This window comes from Salvelinus alpinus, chromosome 2 (genome assembly GCF_045679555.1).
Source record: "Salvelinus alpinus chromosome 2, SLU_Salpinus.1, whole genome shotgun sequence".
NCBI lineage: Eukaryota > Metazoa > Chordata > Actinopteri > Salmoniformes > Salmonidae > Salvelinus > Salvelinus alpinus.
In genome coordinates, this window is record NC_092087.1 from 128,804,270 (window position 1) to 128,823,486 (window position 19,217).

Genomic DNA, 19,217 nt, shown 5'->3' on the forward strand with positions numbered 1-19,217 from the left:
CTCAGATGAAGTGCCCACCTCAACACTCTTCCTGGAGGTTTTTGCTCCAACCAGTGCACCTGTTTCTAATAATTATCTGGTTGGAGTGAAGACCTACAGGAGGGTAGCTCTCCAGGAACAGGGTTGGAGAGCCCTGGTGTAATGGTTCTATCTCAATCAAGGACAGCAGATGGACAGAGAGAAAAGGCCAAAGTAGAAATGCTTCCATATTGTCCCATGTTTTATTCAGTTTCCTGGGATTCAAGACAAACACTCAGTTTGCCACACTTCCTTACCCAACTTAACCAGAGCAGCAATGAGTGCCCAACAGTCATATGCTCACAGACAAGCATACACAGGCACTCAAACAGTATACTATTGTAAAGAAGTCCGTCTCTGATATTTATCAAAAGTAGGCACTTTTGAAGTAGACCACTTTTTACTGGATGGTGCTTTTTGTTATATACACCATTAGATCCTCTTGCATAAGGTGTAATGCTCACAGTGTAGACAGGCAGTGAATAGAACTGGGAAACAAGACTTTTGGTTGGAGCTCGACTACAAAAAAAAAAAAAAAGACAAACCAATCAGAGGCTAATGTTTGTTCATGCATCCAAGAAATACAACGAGTGACAATGCTTTAAATAGAATGACTTAGCTTGGGCATTAGGGAACAATTGTGCAGATATAGTCTGTCAATGCTCAAAGTGGCATTGTGTTGAGAGAAATTGCTCACTCCTACTGTACAGACGGCACAGTAAAGGTTTAATTTAGGGCCTTGGAAGGAATTTGTTTGCAAATTATGCTCCATCTGAAGCTCTCTTTAGAGAACAGTGTTTTAGTCAACTTAAAATGCCTTTTATCTTAAACATGGGTCTGAATCCGTGAGTGTGGCCTTGTTATTCCTTACTTCGTTGACCGACGCAAGATAAACAATATGCTTTCAACCTGAACAACAAAAAAATTCAGTTCTCCAGTAAGTGTCATGTTCTGAACCATGTCAGCATTTCAGTCCAATCAAAGTCCATTTATTCATCTGTTTTTAATAAGTCATCTATAGTTGAATTACAGTGTGATGAGGTAACGGGCAGCAGTTGCGTCCTAAAAGTCTCTCGTATCTCATTGTAGCCCCCCCCCCCCAGAGAGCTGCTCTTTAAAAAATAAAAAAAAGCCCATGTCAGTGTCTGAAATGGCACCCTATTCCTTAGATCGTACACTGTATAGGGAATAGGGCGCCATGTTATGTAGCCTGTCCTACACAATGGCCACTTCAGTGTTTGGTCCCACACCGTTTCTGCCTGGGGCAGTTTCTCCCTTGAGGAAGCACCACTACCAGACCTCCTCCACTCTCTTTCTGTACACAGACAGTGTGAGATCCCTGGGCAGGCTGGCTGCTGGAGGTGCAGTCTCTTTACAACAAGAATCTGAGTAGAGTTAAGTTTCTCCCCTCCCTCCAGGGTGGGTTAACATGGCGTTACACACTGTAGGTAGGACGACTACTACCCCCATCATCACCTCTTCTGCTCCCAGATCTCAGCCATGTTCAAGTCTAGCTTTTCAAGTGTCCTCAGTGATTGAACGTTCTCAGTGTAAAACGCGACATCCACCGTCACCAGCCTGGAGCGGGGTGAGAGTCATTATGGGGGGGGGGGTCAGAGAAGAGCTTTCAAGTCATCAACAAGTCCATCGAAATTGTCTTTTAGCTTTAGTGACAAGAAGCTGTTTTATCAGACACATTAAGCCTAGTTCTGGACAAATGACTTTCATTAGATTCTCCGTTGAGCATTATTTTTAGTCCAGGAGTAGGTTTAATCTGTGTCGTGAAAATACATGTTTATCTATTTTTGGTACGGTCAAGCAGAGATAACTGTAGGACAAATTTTGGAGCAATATTACAGAAATGTTCTCTCTCAACCACCACAGAATCAGACTAGAGAAACTCACCCATGTTGAGGTCCACCGTCGTGGTGCACCCCGAGACGGGCCAGCTGCCTTTTAAGGTGAATTTTAAGGCGGGCATTGATCCTCAGGAACAACATCTAGGCCCAGAGAAAAGAAACAGACAACGTTACCCTCAAAACTCAACATATTCTAGTCAGCTGCGAATGCAATGAAGACAACCTGGACCGTGCCCAGTATGTTGTAAAAGCGCATGAGAATAGCGGTAGAAGTAACTACAGCGTAGTTACGGAGTACATTCTATTATACATTATTACACATTTGAATAATTAGAAGTCATTGAATAGGATCTCTGTGGTATTATTGGCATATATTACCTGTGCCTGTTCCTCAGGTAGCAGCTCGTAGAGGGCTTCATGCATTTTGGCCATTTGTTTACAGACGTTGCGAAAGCAGGCCGAAGGCATGGGGGCCTTGACTTCATACTGGCGGGAGACATGGTAGATATTGTAGATATATGTTGATACACTGATTGACATTGCTGTAGCCAATTTTATAAAGTGGTATTGTAGGGGAGAGTTTGAGAGCGGTTTGGACCTGTAGAACTCACCTTAGACAGCACCTTCTCAAACATGCTGTCCATGATGGACACCAGTTTAGCGGAGATCTCCGCTATGTGATCGTTGTAGTCCTGGCCCCCCAAAAAATGAAAAACAATTCTTAAAACTCAAAAAAGGCCTACACCGTCGTGTCACTCACGGCTTACAAGTGAATCTCCGAACTAGAGTACTGTCCTCCGTGCGTGGAGGTCAGTGCTCACCTTAGTGATGTGGTCAAAGTGCCTGAGGACGCTGTACTGCTTTGGCGTCAGCTTGGTCTCAAAGTGGGCCCTGATGATGGGAATGTAGTGAACCACCAGCTGAAGACAGCGTGAGGCCAGGGCTGAGGAAAGACGCACGCTATGGTTATTTCTACACGGACAACACAGACGGGAACACACAGCTATACTAATGTAGAGAGGTAACCCTGTAGTGGGGCAAAGTGAATGATTTATATTATTTCAATGCTATAGCCTACAAAGAAATACATTGTGAAGCATTTGCGAGTGCGACACAATTGGCTGGTAGGGACATAAAGCACTCAGCATTTAAACATTTTGTTGTATTAAATCCTTATAGGCTGTGACTTATTTAGAATTCAATACAAATTAATCAAAAACGTACTTATTAGTGCCTTTGAATGTATTTTAGAGAAGCACACGTTTGGCCAGTCTGTGGCGTCAGACTCATGCGATGGTGCCTGGAGAGCCGGCCGGCAGCGGAGAATATCCTCTCCACTCTTGCAGAGCCACTGGGGATGCTAAACACCCCTTTGGCCACTCTTAACAGGCTGGGCAGAGATGCAGAGTTTTTTTTCTATAGGTAGAACCCGTTAACCCACTGGTAGGCCAAGGAACAGTGGGTTAACAGTGGGGAACAGTGGGTTAACAGCCTTGTTCAGGGGCAGAACGAATGATTTGTACATTGTCAGCTCGGGGATTCGATCCAGCAACCTTTCGGTTACTGGCCCAACGCTCTAAGGTTAGAGATCGGATTTTTTGTTTAGAAATACTTTGCTACAATGACACACTTAGTTATCTACCCACATCGTTCCTTTCTTTCTTTAAGCATGTGCATGTAGTAAGTCTACCATCATGCTTTAGGGATACGTATCTTTTCAGACTCCACAATGATTCTTTAGTTGTGGACACTACATCACTACATACACCACACTCCCTCTCTTGCTCTTTGTAAGTCACCTTGATTCAGCATCTGTGTTCTCAGTTTCTTTATTAAAATATTTACCGAATTAAAGCAAGGGGCTCTAGATAGCATCGCACAAGTAGACTACAAATGCATGCTGGGCCGGGCATGCCCTGAGCTCGTGACGTGAGCGCTACTGACGCTCCAGCCTTTGGGAATCGCACGCTCCACTCCTCGCTCCAGCTCCGCTCACATACTCTGGTACATACCCAGGTTTTTAGTGGTGATGGTCTTGAGTCCCACCACTTGTAGTGCTCCTGCCCCCAGGACCAGCTGGCAGCTCCGCGAGTTGAAGTGCTGTCAGCGAGAGAGAGAGAGAGAGAGGGTCAGGGACCATTCAATACAACATGGCAGGTTGTTAGTGGGATGCTTGCCAGGTAAATGTAGACGACTCTCAGACCATCCTTCTAGACTGTTGCCACACAGGTGGGTGGTGTGTTGTTACCTTGAGTAGGTCTGAGAGGCGGGTGAGCATGTCCGTGGAGATGGACGGGATGTCGTTGACACACTGACAGTACTCCAGGAAGATCCGGATTAGCAGTAACACCGTGCTGATGAGGAGGACACAGAGGTCACCAGTCAGTATCATTTTTTCCCTACATGCATTCCGTTTCGAATGTGGGAGTGGAAAGGCGCATTTATCGTAGTTAGTCAATCAAAACTCACCCGACAACAGCATATTTCTGGCCATCAATGTGCAAATAATCACTTGGTTTCCTTTCTTCTGTGCCTGGTGTTGAGAAGACAGGAAATAAACTCAGTCTAGGGACAGCCAAATATATTTGGGGGACTGACAGTTGTGCAGACCGTGGTTCAGTGACAGACTATGGTAAGCATGGTATACAGGGCATAAAATTCACTTTGTGATCCACCAGCCACTGTGGCAGGTAGATGAAAATATCTACCAGCCACTGAGGTCTTTTACCACCCAAAATATTTTCGCCATAATTACATAAAATGTTGTTTTTTTTTACGCTTTGTAATGTTTCTAAATACCAGAAATGTATTAGTACGAAGTAATGTGGTATATTGCTGAATTTCATTTCATTCTTTGTGACCTGAGTCCAAACTATCGGAGACAAAATGTTCAGCTGCCCCTTTAAGTGTCTCTGAGATTTGGGATCTCTCTCTTTGCTATCAGTTGAAGCAGCAGACTCAAACTAACATTGAAAAACAACCACGCAATGTAAATAACCAAAAAACACGAGGACAAAGTTTCACTTTGTAAACTTGAGTAAATTAGACCAACTTTCATACCTGTGCACAGCGCCTCCAAAAATGAATCTATCAGCACTTAATTCAGTGTGCATAGCTCCCCTGCCAGGCAGTGTTACAGCGAGAGGTGGGATATAGGATTCCTATATATTTGAGCGATTAGCAGCTATGAAACAGAACAGCTATTGCAGCATTTTTCTAACCCTAACTGTGCTCATACTTGACTTTTGACAATTTTTATTCACGAATGTAATGCTCGCACTGTAGAGCCCTGCAAATTGACCACCCGCCAACATGGCTGGTGAAATAGACATTCTTACCTGCCAATATCTAAATCTACACGTGGGTGGCGGGTGTTCATTTTATGCTCAAATGGTATATTACCTTGGGGTTTGCGTTCGGGTAGTGTGATCCTGCCATCTGCTATGGAGTTAACCAGGTCCTGGAATTCTGCAGGAACCTCTGCCTGCTTCCACCGCTCATTGTCCAGCAGCAGACTGGAGAGAACCCACACACACAGTTAAGATAGACGGTTTTCAAGTTCCTGAAGTATTGCACATCTATTCCCTATTAAGGTGTGTGTGTGTGTGTGTGTGTGTGTGTGTGTGTGTGTACTCTCCAGTCTAATACCTGAGCTTGGTCTTGCGTTCCTCGTGGAAGCGGTGGACAAAGCGGTTGGCCTGGCTCTGTAGCGCCCCCCTTAGGGACACACTGCGTCTGCAGCACAGCTCCTCCGTGTCCCTCACAAAGCCTTCCACCGCCTGGGACAGAAACACAAACTCAGCCGAGCTCAGACGCTCCAGGGAGCCATCCTGGCGGAGAGAGAAAGTGATTATTCAAGGTTACAAAACAGGAAACACTACCAGCAGGATTGGAGTTACTCCAATTTGACATTGTCAATTCAGAACATCAAACCCTGTCTGTACAGTCACACACAAGCCAGCTGAGAGTGCATTGGTCACGCTGTGTGTTGTTTATCCTGTCATGGCATGCGTTAAGCTAGCTAGCTACCTTGGCTCTGGCCATGAGGACTTTGACACAGCGGTCGTGGCTGACGTCTGAGGCGGTGTAGAGCAGCTCCTGGATGTTATTGGCCACGCGGCCCAGCTCCAGGTCACTAGGCATCATGTCCTCACTGGACCTGCAGCCGAACAGACAACAGAGAAATACAATTACTAGAAAGACATTTTTTTTTTTTTTTTTTTTTTTTACATTCTATTTGTATTGTACAGAATACAAAGAGCACTTAAGAAGGGACACTCCATTTTTTATTGTCTACTACAGAGTATAAAAAGGTCCCAGCTGGTCCCAACCTTCAAATATATATACACTCATTGGGCAGTTTATTCGGTACAGCCATCTAGCACCAGGTTGACCCCCCCCAGCCTGAACTCTTCGGGGCATGGAAATGTTGCTCAATTGGTATCAAGGGACTTAACGTTTGCCCCACACCATTACGCCTGTACTGTTGACACCAGACAGGATGGATCCATCCTGGCTTAAACCAAATCCTGACTGTCATCAGCATGACACATTAGGAACCGGGATTCGTTGGAGCACACAATGTTTTTCCACTCCACAATTGTCCAGTGTTGGTCATTGTGTCCGCTGGAGTTTAGCTGATAGGAGTGGAACCCGGTGTGGTCGTCTGCTGCAACAGCCCATCCGTGACAAGGATCGACTAGTTGTGAGTTCCGAGATGCCGTTCTGCACACCACTGTTGTACTGCGCTGTTATTTGTATTTGTGGCCCGCCTGTTAGCTTGCACGATTCTTGCCATTCTTTCGACCTCTCTCGTCAACTAGCTGTTTTTTCGCCCACAGGACTGCCGCTCAAAGTCGCTTAGGTCACTCGTTTTGCCCATTATAACGTTCAATGGAACAGTAACAGAATGCCACGATGCCTGTCTGACTGCTTTATATAGCAAGCCATGGCCACGTGACTCACTGTCTCTGTAGGTCCAGTTTTGTGTATGGGGTGGTGTATCTAAAAACAACTGTCCAGCAAGTATATACTTCCCTAATTTGTTCGAACTGGTACTGGGCTACCTTGAGAGGCGTCATAGAGAGACTCACCTTTCCACAGAGGGGTCATATTAGTGTTTAGCCCAAACTGTTCGGATGCTACAGACAGAAGTTGGCAGATCGGCAGTACCGACTTTAGACGAGTCCCGTGACGCTTGTGGGGGTCGTAGGGAAAAATGGTGTTTGTGAGTCTTTATATAAAAGGGGTCATTATAGTTTTGTAGGCCAAACTGTTCGGACGCTACAGACGTTTGTGAGAAGACCGATTTTCGGGATGTCTCCTGGTCTAACAAACACTGCTGTAGCTCGGCCAGCTTCCGCCGCAGAGGCAGAAGGCTGACAGAGAGTGCGGTGGATATCTCTAGCTTAAACAGGGGGATTTTTTATTATGTCAACTTGATTTCCAAAGGGGAACGGATATCGACTCTAGGGTTAACCATGGAAAAATGCATAGAATTGCTGGAAACTTGCTTTAAAACGGCTAAATGTTCTCTCAGAATATGTAGAATTGCAGGAAATTAGCTATAAAAACCACAAATATTTCACTCAGTCAATTGAGGAATGTGTAGAATTTCAGGAAATTGGCTTAACTTAAAAATGTCTTTACACCACCAAAATGGGGGCCTCAAATGTTCTCAAAAATGTTGCCTCGCCAACGGACCGACTGCGCCCACTGCCCCCACCCACTGCCACCACCTAAGCCCCTTTTTGATCCAGAATAACCCTGTATTCTCTGGTTGGGGTACGCTCACACCATTCAAACACAGAAAAGCTGCTTTTTAACATACTTCCTTAAAACATTTTGGAAGGAAAACTATTTCACGTACATTGTAATTAATTACAGGTCATATTTGATAGAAATCTGGAAACACTGGACAGTTACTTTGATTTCCTGAGTGTGTACAGATGTGCAGCATGTATTGAATCTTTTTCACACTGCCTTGCCAACCCAAACTTTACTTTGGTGGAAAAATAACCAGGCCAGCACAGTATAGCCTAACTCAGTAGTGTTAACAGTGTGTGTTTGTGGTTGGTGAAGGTGGTGAGTGACTCACGAGATGCCGGCGGCCCCTCCTGGCTGGAAAGCGTGTTCCCTGCTGGAGGACGACTCGGTGGTCCCTGAGGCGGAGTCACTACCACAACCATCCAAACGTGACAGGGCCTGCCTGGGCCCCACCGTGGAGCTCTGCTCCTGGCCCCCGCCTGCCCCCAGGTGCAGCTGGGCATCATTGAGAGCGTCGCTGATGAACAGGCCCTCGTGGGTGAGGTAGGCCAGTTCTGCTTCCCCCTGGTTGAGAGGGGTCCCTGGGGCTTCAGCCAGGCCCCCCGCCGCAGCCCGCTCCAGCAGACGGCTCTTCTGGTTGCTGTCCAGCGCCTCCAGCACCACATTCCTCACCACACTGAGCGTTGCCTGGATGAGGACATAATGGTTAACTTATAGGGCAGAGGAGCCAACTACCAGGGTTGGGGTCCCTTCCATTTAAATTCCAGTCAATTCAGAAAGTAAACAACTCCAATTAGAAATTTCCCTTATTGAAAAGCATCGAAGAGAATTGGTATTTCAGTGTACTTCTTGAATTTAAATGGAATTGACCCCAACCTTGCTAACTACACCAGATGAATAAAAAGGCACAGATCATCAACTTCGAGTCCTACAACGGGCCAGGAAAGTAATGCACTTTAAACAGCTGGTTTGCACGTCAACCAAAGAAAAATGTGTAGACACTGCCAAAATAACAAATGCGAACGTGTTATATTCTTCTATGCCAATTTATATAGCAAGACATCTAACTACCTTTCATTTTCTTTACCTCTAAATACACTTTCTTCAAGTATTCTATTCAGCAAGAGGACAATTCCATAAATCCCATTTTGATTCAATCTAACCGACCGGGATTGTATTTTAATAAAGTATGATGCTCACCTTGATCCTCTTCAGGAAGAGAATGAAGTTCTCGAAGACGGACTTCAGCAGCTCAAACCACTGGGGGAAGGTCATCAGACGCATCTGGTCTGCCAGCCTGACCAACCAGAAGCAAAGAGAAGGGTCGTATTCATTAGCGCAAACCATATCAAAATGTTTTGCAACAGAAGGAGGAGGTTCTTGTCTTCAATAAAAAATGTAAAAGTACAACTGCTTGTGTTTCATTAGTTTAGTCAGATTGTGTATTATTGTGACAAATGAAGATCAGACCACATTTTATGAGTAATCAATGCAGAAATCCAGGTCATTCCAAAGGGTTCAAACTTTTTCTTGCAACTGTATATGTATGTACGTACACATGGACACACAGGAAAATCAAACGTTTGGCTTTAATTGATGCAGGAGGGCTGGGGAGTTGACCAATCAAATTTAATTAAAATGTTTTGTTCATATCCCCTTCTAAATCTATTGTCAAAACATGCTCTACCAGCCGGTTGAGAATAGGGTTAATCGGTTATTGGACATATTCAGGTTCTTCCAGTTGGTGTCTAGTGAATACGACCCAGGGGTATTGTGATGATAAACTTTAACAACATAGCAGATAGAAAAGTACAAAACTAAAAACTGACCAAATTCCAAGCTTTAATTTCAAACCTTGATTAAATTGGGAGACGATCAAGTGAATTCGGAAAGTATTCAAACCTCTTGACTTTTTCCACGTTTTTTTTAACGTTACAGCCTTATTCTAAAATTGATTACACTGTTTTTTCCCCCTCATCAATCTACACACAATACCCCATAATGATAAAGTAAAAACTAGTTTAGACATTTTTGCAAATGTATTAAAAATAAACAGAAATAGCACATTTACATAAGTATTCAGACCCTTTACTCAGTACTTTGTTGAAGCAGCTTTGGCAGCGATTACAGCCTCAAGGTTTCTTGGGTATGATACTACAAGCTTGGCACACCTGTATTTGGGGAGTTTCGCAAATTTTCTGCAGATCCACTCAAGCACTGTCAGGTTGGCTAGGGAGCATTGCTGCACAGCTATTTTCAGGTCTCTCCAGAGATGTTCAATCGGTTACAAGTTCGGGCTCTGGCTGGGCCACAAGAACATTCAGAGACTTTTCCTAAAGCTACTCCTGCATTTTCTTGGCTGTGTGCTTAAGGTTGTTGTCCTGTTAGAAGGTGAACGTTCACCCCATTCTGAGGTCCTGAGCAGGATTTCATCAAGGATCTCTCTGTACTTTGCTCCTTTCATCTTTCCCTTGATCCTGACTAGTGTCCCAGTCCCTGTCGCTGAAAAACATCCCCACAGCATGATGCTGCCACCACCTTGCTCCACTGTAGGGATGGTGCCAGGTTTCCTCCAGACGTGATGCTTGGCATTCAGGCGTGGAATCTTGGTTTCGTCAGACCAGAGAATTTTGGCATTCAGGCCAAAGAGTTGAATCTTGTTTTCATCAGACCGGATAATCTTGTTTCTCATGGTCAGAGTCTTTAGGTGCCTTTTGGCAAACTCCAAGCAGGCTGTCATGTGCCTTTTACTGAGTAGAGGCTTCCGTCTGGCCACTCTACCATAAAGACCTGATTGGTGTCTGAGTGCTGAAAGATGGTTGTCATTCTAAAAGGTTCTCCCATCTCCACAGAGAAACTAGAGCTCTGTCGGAGTGACCATCAGGTTCTTGGTCACCTCCCAGACCAAGGCTCTTCTCCCCGATTGCTCAGTTTGGCCGGGCGGCCAGCTCTAGGAAGAGTATTGTTGGTTCCAAACTTCTTCCATTTAAGAATGATAGCGGCCACTGTGTTCTTGGGAACCTTTAATGCCGCAAGACATTTTTTGGTACCCTGCCCCAGATCTCTGCCTCGACACAATCCTGTCTCAGAGCTCTACGGACAATTCCTTTGACCCCATGGCTTGGTTTGTGCTCTGACATGCACTGTCAAATATGGGACCTTTATATAGACAGGTGTCTGCCTTTCCAAATCATGTCCACTCTGAATTTACCACAGGTGGACTCCAATGAAGTTGTATTTGTTAGCAAAAATGTCTAAAAACCTGTTTTTGCTTTGTCATTATGGGGTATTGTGTGTAGATTGCTGAGGATTTGTATTTATTGAATCAATTTTTGAATAAGGCTGTAACGTAACAAAATCTGGAAAAAGTCAAGGGGTCGGAATACTTTCCGGAAGACACTGTCTGTCTCTCTATTTATGCAACAATGAAAATTCAATAACAAAAAACTTGCGGGGCCAAATCAAATGATCCGAAGGCAGAATTTGGCCAGTGGGCCGACTGGTGAAGAGCCCTGTCCTAAACAATATATTTATCTGACAATCTAACGTTACGCCCTCATAATTAGATTTCCACACCCAGATTGGTTTCACAGCCCTCGCGTCATATTCCAAGCGCTCCTTTCAATGGCAGGATGACAGATTAACACAGTCTAACTCATTGTTGTTGTTAAGACAACCATAACCAACTGGTTTAGCTTCCTTTCCTTTGTTGAGGAAGGATTCTCAGAACACTAGGCCATATTGTGACAACACCTCCAGTGCATTCGGCAGATATTACAAGCAGCTCAATGTGCTCAAGCAATTACAAATGCATTCAACGTATAGCTAGCTGTACTACTCACTTTGTAACGATGTCAGTGTCGATATCTTCAATCTGCGACACCGAGTCGACAACAGACTGTGGGATAAGAGTATGTTACTTTCCATATCTGTTTTACCAACTCAAAATGTATTTCTTGTTTGATACAGGTGTGCTAGTTCAGGAATAGACCAAAGAAGTGGAACTCGGAGGGGGTGCTGGAAGAGAGGTTTGGGAAATACTCTTAACATGTCAAAACCCCTTTTCCAATTTCACCATAAATGTTTATGATCATGACGTATAAGTCTGTTCTCTGATACTTTTTATGTCTGGTCTTTTACCTGTGTGACGATGCTTTTGGCTGCTAGGATCATCTCGTCGCTGTAGATGTCCAGAAAATCCAGCTTCCGCTGCCTGAGCAAACCAAACACCAAAGACTCCAGCCTGTCCTGTCTCCCCCCCCCCCCCCCCCACACACACACACACACACACCACACACACACACAGAGTGAGCAATACTATAAAACCCAATAACTCCAATCAGAGTAATTCTTCACTTCAAGAGATCAATTATGATAAGACACCAATTCATCAATTAAAATAAACAAAGAGATTCATATTTCAAACCAATTAAGACAACGATTTCCGCATAACGGGGATAATTAAAATCCCCTTCAGAGTCATCTAAAGTTACCATACCCATAATAACAAAAAGGCAAATGCCAATTGTGCTACTGAAATGTAAATTTGGCTGATGATTGAAGAGATCAACACATTGATGTTTTCCTCTGAACAATCTATACAAGAGTACCCAAAAATGTGCCCTTTTTATTCACTTGATTCCAAGTAGCAAACTTGTTCGGAAAGAGTCAGACCCACCTTTATTGAGACTGAACGTTTGTATTGCATCTGTGAGAACAGTGACCACTGTGACAAAATAAAACCTCAGTTTGGTGCTCCAACTACATCTACACATTCTCAACATTTCCATTTATGATTGAACTCAACTTAAAAAAATATATAAACAATGTTTACATTTGAATTATCTCAATGGTACAGACCTTCTCCATGACCTGTCCGTCTTCCTCCAGACTCCTGCTGAGGTCACTCCTGGAGTACATGCTAAAGTCCTCCACCATCATCTTGTCTATCAGCTTCTCCATCTCACACAGCTGCGAGCCCAGGTGTCTGCAGGGGGGGGGGAGACAGGAGACGTCACAGGGTCCAAAGGCCACACTCTGAATACACAGAGCAGTTCACTGTGGGACTCGTGTTTAAAATGACTTATATTGACATGAAACTCTGTGAAAAGTATTCCAACTAGACGTGGTGTGTATTTGAAACTTTCAGCATGACATCGTTCTGCAACCACTCTGTATTCGTGCTTCAAGCTTACTCACAATAAATAGTTGGCGTGGACTGCTGCTTACTATGATTTGTTGTATGTCGTTTGTCTCATATGAGTGTCAGCGCATTTAATCAGACAAGTGTCACCACTGTGTGCGTCGATAGATCTGAGTACGTAACACACCCATCCCCCCCACCTGAAGCTGTGTATCCCCTGCAGCTCCTGCTGCAGCACCTCCTTGGTGGTGGCGATGAGCTCCAGGGCCCCAACGAACTCCGAGGTGGAGAGCAGCAGCTGCACAGTGGGCTGGCTCTGATGCACCGCCGCCATCAGCTTCAGCTTGTTGTGCAGCCGCGCGCAGTTGGAGCGCGTCAACGCCTGCCGCAGTGCCCGCAGCGGGCCTTCGCACATGATGCACTCGATGGCGGCCGTGCGGCCCCGGAGGACTGCCACGGCGCGGGCGGTTTCGGTGAGGCGGTCCTGGAGCTCGTGCTGGGAGGACATGGCGTGGAAGAAGGCCTCGGAGCGCAGGGAGATCTGGCGCGCGATGCTCACCTCCACCACGTCGAGGTAGTGGCTCAGCTGAGAAAGAGAGGGATGGAGAGAGGGAGAAGCCAACAACAGGAAACATGACGGTGAAGCAATGAAACGACGCAGGACATGACAATTGTTCAAATGTTCGCCGGCTCACCTTTTCCTGTAGTAACCGTGACGATGCCATGTCCCTGCTGCTCTTCCGCCCAGCGCTGTTGAAGTGGGACCACGGTAGGACCGCGTTAAAGGTCGTGGGGTCGTCTAGTGCAAAGTCAGGCTTCATGAAGATCTGTTTAAGCCAGACACCAGGCAAATATTCATTTTGGAATCCAGAACAAAATATTATGTGTGCTGCTCTGTCTAGACAAGGGAGATATTAATACAATTCAAAATATATGATGTAAAAAAACGTTTACGGTATTAATGACAGTTTGAGGATCATGAACGCATACAGTCAAATCAAGGGGACAAAACGGTTCAACAGGGCTCTAGAAATCCCCACAACTCACACGGATACATCACAAAACAAGAGGAAGTAATTACCTTGGGCACCTGCTCCAACTCCGTTCTTGATTTGTCTACGAAGAAGAGAAAGTGAAAGAGCACATTAGTTGAATCAACTCACCTCAACACTGAAAGGAAATGTGATATTTGACAAAACAAATAAGATTGATTTGTCCGTATGGTCCAGAATAGATACTGTAGGCCCCAGTCATTATGGTGCAGAGCTGTTTAATATTGCATACCGTGGTTGTTTGTGATGCTGGAGACAGCATCCAGCTCATCCTTGTTGGGACAGATATTCTTGCATCGCTCATGGATTTTCTCCCTCTACAGAGAAACACAGACACAATTTAGTTTAGGCCTAATAGCTTATACAGTTTAATTATAGTGGATACATTTTCTAAGTGCTATTTCGACCATGAGTAAAGGGAAGAGGAGAAAGACTTAGAAATAGCTTAAAAGGCCATGTTCATTACATTCAAACAATAGAAAGAGGATTTGACACCTGGACTGTGTTCATCAGGCACCAAACAGACAAACTGGAAGGGACTATCTGGATTTGCCCAATAAGAAATGCAAATTTTTATTATCCATTGCAACATGTTTTTAAATGTTTTCTGTTGCATGCCCTAATGAACACAACCCAAGCCAGACAGTGGCCTCTACTTCTGTCCAATCTACTGAATAATTCAAACTGAATGACAGGGGCAGCAGGGTGTGTTGGTTACCTGAGCTGTTTCCTGCAGGTAGGGGCCAAAGTGTTCCTTTGTGATGTTGGGGAGGTAGAAGGAGGGCATGACTTCTGTCTCGGCAAAGTCCAGGCCCCAGGATTTGGTGAAGAAGTCAGACTCCCTCTTGGCCAGCCGTGGGTCGTTCAGCGCGGCTGGAAGGTTCACCTTGGAGTTGTACACCGTCCACCTCTGCTGGTTGGCCACCACCGACGGGCCCTCGCACAGCCCCCGGGCTGCCTCGCCTGAAAGGGCACGTGGGAAATGTAGTCAGTAGAAACCTTCAGCAGTAATAAAACATTTAATGCATCTTGAGATGCATTCCATGGTTGCGCTCCAATTCTCTAGCCTGACCCACCATCCTCACCGATGCGCTCTTACTGAGGCTACCAATTCTCTACTACCCTTCACCAAGAAGTGTGCACTATTTCACTTCCGTTAATGCATTTAAAAGCTTTGGATTGGTGCAAGAATGGCTGGAGGGAGTGCCTTACACCAGTCCATTCCTTTTAAATCCATGAGGGAGAGTGTACAAGTGCAAACTTTGGGAGAGGGGTAGAAAATAGGACTGGAGTCAGCATATGGTTGATCAACAGTGACACAAGATGAACCTTTATAGATATTAATCTTGTAAGACTGCTGGCCAACCATAAATGTAGGCTAGTTCTTTACCCGTGGGCTCCTTGGGGCAGACATCGGGCAGGGAGTGGACGGGCCTGTAGTGTCGTGAGGAAGAGTCCCTGTCCTTCCGGAAGATCCCCTCGCTGCCACCACTGCTGGGATGAGGCACTGGGGAGGAGCTGTGGGAGGCCATGGCATCGGTGCACCTCTCCACGGAGGCTAGCTGAGTTAGCAAACATAGCACTGAGTCAGAGAGTATCAATACAAAACAAAGACATAGCCTAAACATTCATGTTTGCGGTAACAAAATAACGAGCACTAAACCGGACCATCTGCAGAGTTCTTAGGTCCAATGGCATTGAAAATAGGGCCATAGAAAACTTGTCAGTAGTCAATCCATTCAAAAGTCAGCCCATTTTTCTGTGCACGGCAATGGCTTTCAGTTATTGTCACAAGTCACTAGTGTGAAGCAGAAGTGAAAGTGCAGGTGTATTGATGCTCAGACAATTCTGGCTCAGAGGTGCAGTTGAGCAGATGAGGAAAGCGATGCCTTTTGACTCACTTCCTCTGTGTATTGATTCAGTTATTGCTTTGTCTGCATAACTAGCCCAGTCTACCGAAACTGAATGATCAAATTCAAAGTAATTCATCATTGGTGGTTAAGGTAGAGGGTGCCTAGAACAGGGCCTATGTTAACCAATATAATCAGACTAGAAGACAGTGTTGTGTAAGCAACAGACTATGATTAACTGCCTACAGGAGCGAAGACCCTTTGTTGTCTAATCTGTCTGTTGAAAAGATTAGGGTGAAAGGTGGGCAGGTGCCTAGGCTACAATCAGCTCCTGACAATATCGTCGTGTTGTCAGTTTCAGTAACATACATTATCGAATGCAGGGTGAACTTAGAAAACCAGAGACATAGATATATTACGTCTGTCATATGACTGATTTACACCAACGTCACGTGCATCACAAGACACTGAACACGTCATTGGGCAATGACATCGTAGCTGCCTATTTCAACAACGTCAAATGTTAACGCATGTAGCTTGCTAACTAACTTAATGGACAGCTACTGTCAGCCTAAATTCGCTAGCTATATGGATCAAAACTGTACTATTCAAAATGTCAAGAAAATATAGTCAGCTATTTCTGCGATTCAGATAATGTTCCAACTCCACCAGGAATGATGATGTGGTCAATTAACTAACGTTAGCTGGGTAACTTATCTGATCAGATGACATTAACCTAGTTAGCGTTAGTTATTTCACTTTTTTAATCGCTAGATAACTGAGAAGAGAGGTGTTTGCCTCACCACACTGCTAGACAACTGCAGCGCCTTAACTATCTCAGGTGGGGAACAAGATAGCACGATAACTCTAGTTAGCTAAGTAGGTAACGTTAACTACTATAGCTAAATATTAAACACCGCCGTCCACATTCACATTTCCCCGTCATGCGGCAACATTAACTGTCATTGACCATTTTTCTAATTACTCTTTACAGACGAGATACGATTAACTCTTCGAGCATCGATATTCGAGTAGCTACCCACGACTGCAGCGGCCTGAAGAGACCAGCTGGTTACACGTAGACTGATAATCGAAGCTAGCAAAATGCTAGCCCGACAGCCAAACAGAGACGGAAGCAGTCCACACAAATACATGACCGCTGAGCTTTTTCTGAAGAGCAGACAAAAAGAAGATGCGTCATGTCTGGTACCTGTTGTTAGAAACACATTAGTTCTTGATTCTTCTTTCCACCATCACGCAAACATTAGACGAACCAGGAGAAAACATCAAGCAAACCACCGCCGCCGGTACCGTAACCAGGATGCACTGCGCGAACAATCTTCTTCGAGTTCTTTCGTGCATAACGATGCAGTCAATTTCGTCACAGCACACTGTTACAACGTACTTTACTGCAGGGATGGGCGTGGGGGCCATGAAGGGCTGCAGTGGCCCTTGGCGTGGGTCTGCGTACCCACATCCATACACCCCCTCCCCACCTTGCAAGCAAAACATTTTAGTGGCATGTGAGTGAAGAGATACAAAAAAAATTAAGTAAATTTCCTGCAATTTTACACATTTGCTATGGGGGTGTAGAGAAAATGGTGCAGTTTTAAAGCAAGTTTGCTGCAATTCTACACATTTAGCCATGGGGCAGAGAGAACATTTTGCAATTGTATGACTCATTTCATGAAATTCTACTCATTTTGCCATAGGGTGGAGAGAAAAATGTGCAGTTTTACAGCTTATTTCCTGCAGTTCTACACATTTCAAACTTTATTTGTCACATTTTTTATTTAACTAGGCAAGTCAGTTAAGAACAATTTCTTATTTACAATGACAGTGGGTTTACTGCCTTTTTCAGGAGCAGAATGACAGGTGTTTACCTTGTCAGCTCTGGGATTTGATCTAGCAATCTAGCAACCTCTCGGTTAACCACTAGGCTAACCACTAGGCTACCTGCCACCCACTAGCAACCTCTCGGTTACTGGTTCTAACCACTAGGCTACCTGCCGCCCCCACATGCGCTGAATACAACATGTGTAGGACTTACAGTGAAATGCTTACTTACAAGCCCTTAACCAACAGTGCAGTTCAAGAAAGAGTTAAGAAAATATTTACCAAATAAACAAAAGTAACAAAATTATAAAAAGTAACACAATAAAGTAACAATAACAAGGCTATATACAGGGGGTACCGGTAACGAGTCAATGTGCGGGGGTACAGGTTAGTCAAGGTAATTTGTACATGAAGGTAGGGGTGAAGTGTCTACGCATAGATAATCAACCACGGGTAGCAGCAGTGTAAAAAACAAATGGGGGGGGGGTCAATGTAAATGATCCGGTGGCCATTTGGTTAATTGTTCAGCAGTCTTATGGCTTGGGGGTAGAAGCTGTTAAGGAGCCTTTTGGTCCTAGACTTGACGCTCCGGTACCGCTTGCCGTGCGGTAGAAGAGAACAGTCTATGACTTTGGTGATTGGAGTCTTTGACAATTTTTTGGGCTTTCCTCTGACACCATCTAGTATATAGGTCCTGGATGGTAGGAGGCTTGGTCTCAGTGATGTACTGGGCCGTAAGCACTACCCTCTGTATCGCCTTACCTTCAGATGCCGAGCAGTTACTATACCTGGCATTGATGCAACCGGACAGGATGCTCTCGATGGTGCAGCTGTAGAACTTTTTGAGGATCTTGGGACCCATGCCAAATCTTTTCAGTCTCATGGGGAAAAGGTATTGTCGTGCCCTCTTCACGACTGTCTTAGTGTGTTTGGACCATGATAGTTCGTTGGTGATGTGGACACTAAGGAACTTGAAACTCCCGACCCGCTCCCTGTTGACGTTAATGGGGGCCTGTTCGGCCCACCTTTAACCTGTAGTCCACGATCAGCTCCTTTGTCTTGCTCACATTGAGGGAGAGGTTGTTGTCCTGGCACCACACTGCCAGGTCTCTGACCTCCTCCGTATAGGCTGTCTCGTCGTTGTCGGTGATAAGGCCTACCACTGTTGTGTCATTTTGCCATAGGATGAAGGCAAATGTTTGCAGTTTTTAATATGATAACTGATGATCAATGGGCCCCACCCCGGTCGGTAATTCACCCATGCTTACTACAAGTTTAGATAGCTGGCCGCTAGACTAACTTACCAATCAAAAAAACGTTTAGCTGACTTGGGCTATTTGAGTGACTGCTGATGCGCAACCAAATTTCGAAATTGCACCTTGTGTATTCTATTATTAAGTAAGTTGAGAGTTTCTAAAAAAAAAAATACAAATATAGTTGCCCATCTCCAACCTACTGCTTATAACTGACAATTTTCACATTCTCATAAGTGGCAAAAGTCATTTTTATGTGAACTAGCTAGTACTGTCAATCCAAATGAATACTGTGTATAATAGGGTGAATGTTATTGCATATCTTATTTATTTTAGCTAAATAAACCAAATATCTAGTATACATGAGTTCTGTCCAGTGTGGATTGATGATCTTGGATTCCAACAGTGGACTGGAAAAAGAGAGCACTCACACAAATGTG

The 19,217-nt window shown here is 44.7% G+C and overlaps 1 protein-coding gene across 2 annotated transcripts; it reads right to left on the reverse strand.

Moving 5' to 3' along the window:
• Window positions 1-202: 202 nt before the first annotated feature.
• On the reverse strand, window positions 203-17,023 carry LOC139568744 (vacuolar protein sorting-associated protein 54-like). 2 transcript variants are annotated; one of them, XM_071390791.1, is made up of 24 exons: window positions 16,899-17,023; window positions 15,229-15,400; window positions 14,557-14,801; window positions 14,071-14,155; window positions 13,868-13,902; window positions 13,482-13,613; window positions 12,987-13,372; window positions 12,504-12,630; window positions 12,322-12,369; window positions 11,784-11,891; window positions 11,486-11,541; window positions 8,844-8,940; window positions 7,975-8,330; window positions 5,907-6,036; window positions 5,526-5,707; window positions 5,280-5,392; window positions 4,347-4,410; window positions 4,126-4,231; window positions 3,890-3,977; window positions 2,699-2,820; window positions 2,489-2,569; window positions 2,256-2,363; window positions 1,924-2,018; window positions 203-1,596 (listed from the first exon to the last, which is right to left on the reverse strand). In XM_071390791.1, the coding sequence occupies exons 2-24, from the start codon at window positions 15,368-15,370 to the stop codon at window positions 1,491-1,493; spliced, it is 3,012 nt and encodes a 1,003-aa protein (XP_071246892.1). In that variant the 5' UTR covers window positions 15,371-15,400; window positions 16,899-17,023; the 3' UTR covers window positions 203-1,490. The 2 variants fall into 2 exon arrangements, with proteins under 2 accessions (XP_071246892.1, XP_071246893.1); XM_071390792.1 differs by lacking the exon at window positions 12,322-12,369.
• Window positions 17,024-19,217: the final 2,194 nt, after the last annotated feature.

Bases quoted from the DNA above. Each gene is read 5' to 3' on its own strand.
- LOC139568744 (XM_071390791.1), bottom strand. From the start codon at position 15,370: ATGGCCTCCCACAGCTCCTCCCCAGTGCCTCATCCCAGCAGTGGTGGC. The intron at 13,614-13,867 runs GTAATTACTTCC...TGGCTTAAACAG, and splicing joins AGTTGGAGCAGGTGCCCAAG to ATCTTCATGAAGCCTGACTT. The intron at 8,331-8,843 runs GTGAGCATCATA...GTCCTCATCCAG, and splicing joins TCTTCCTGAAGAGGATCAAG to GCAACGCTCAGTGTGGTGAG.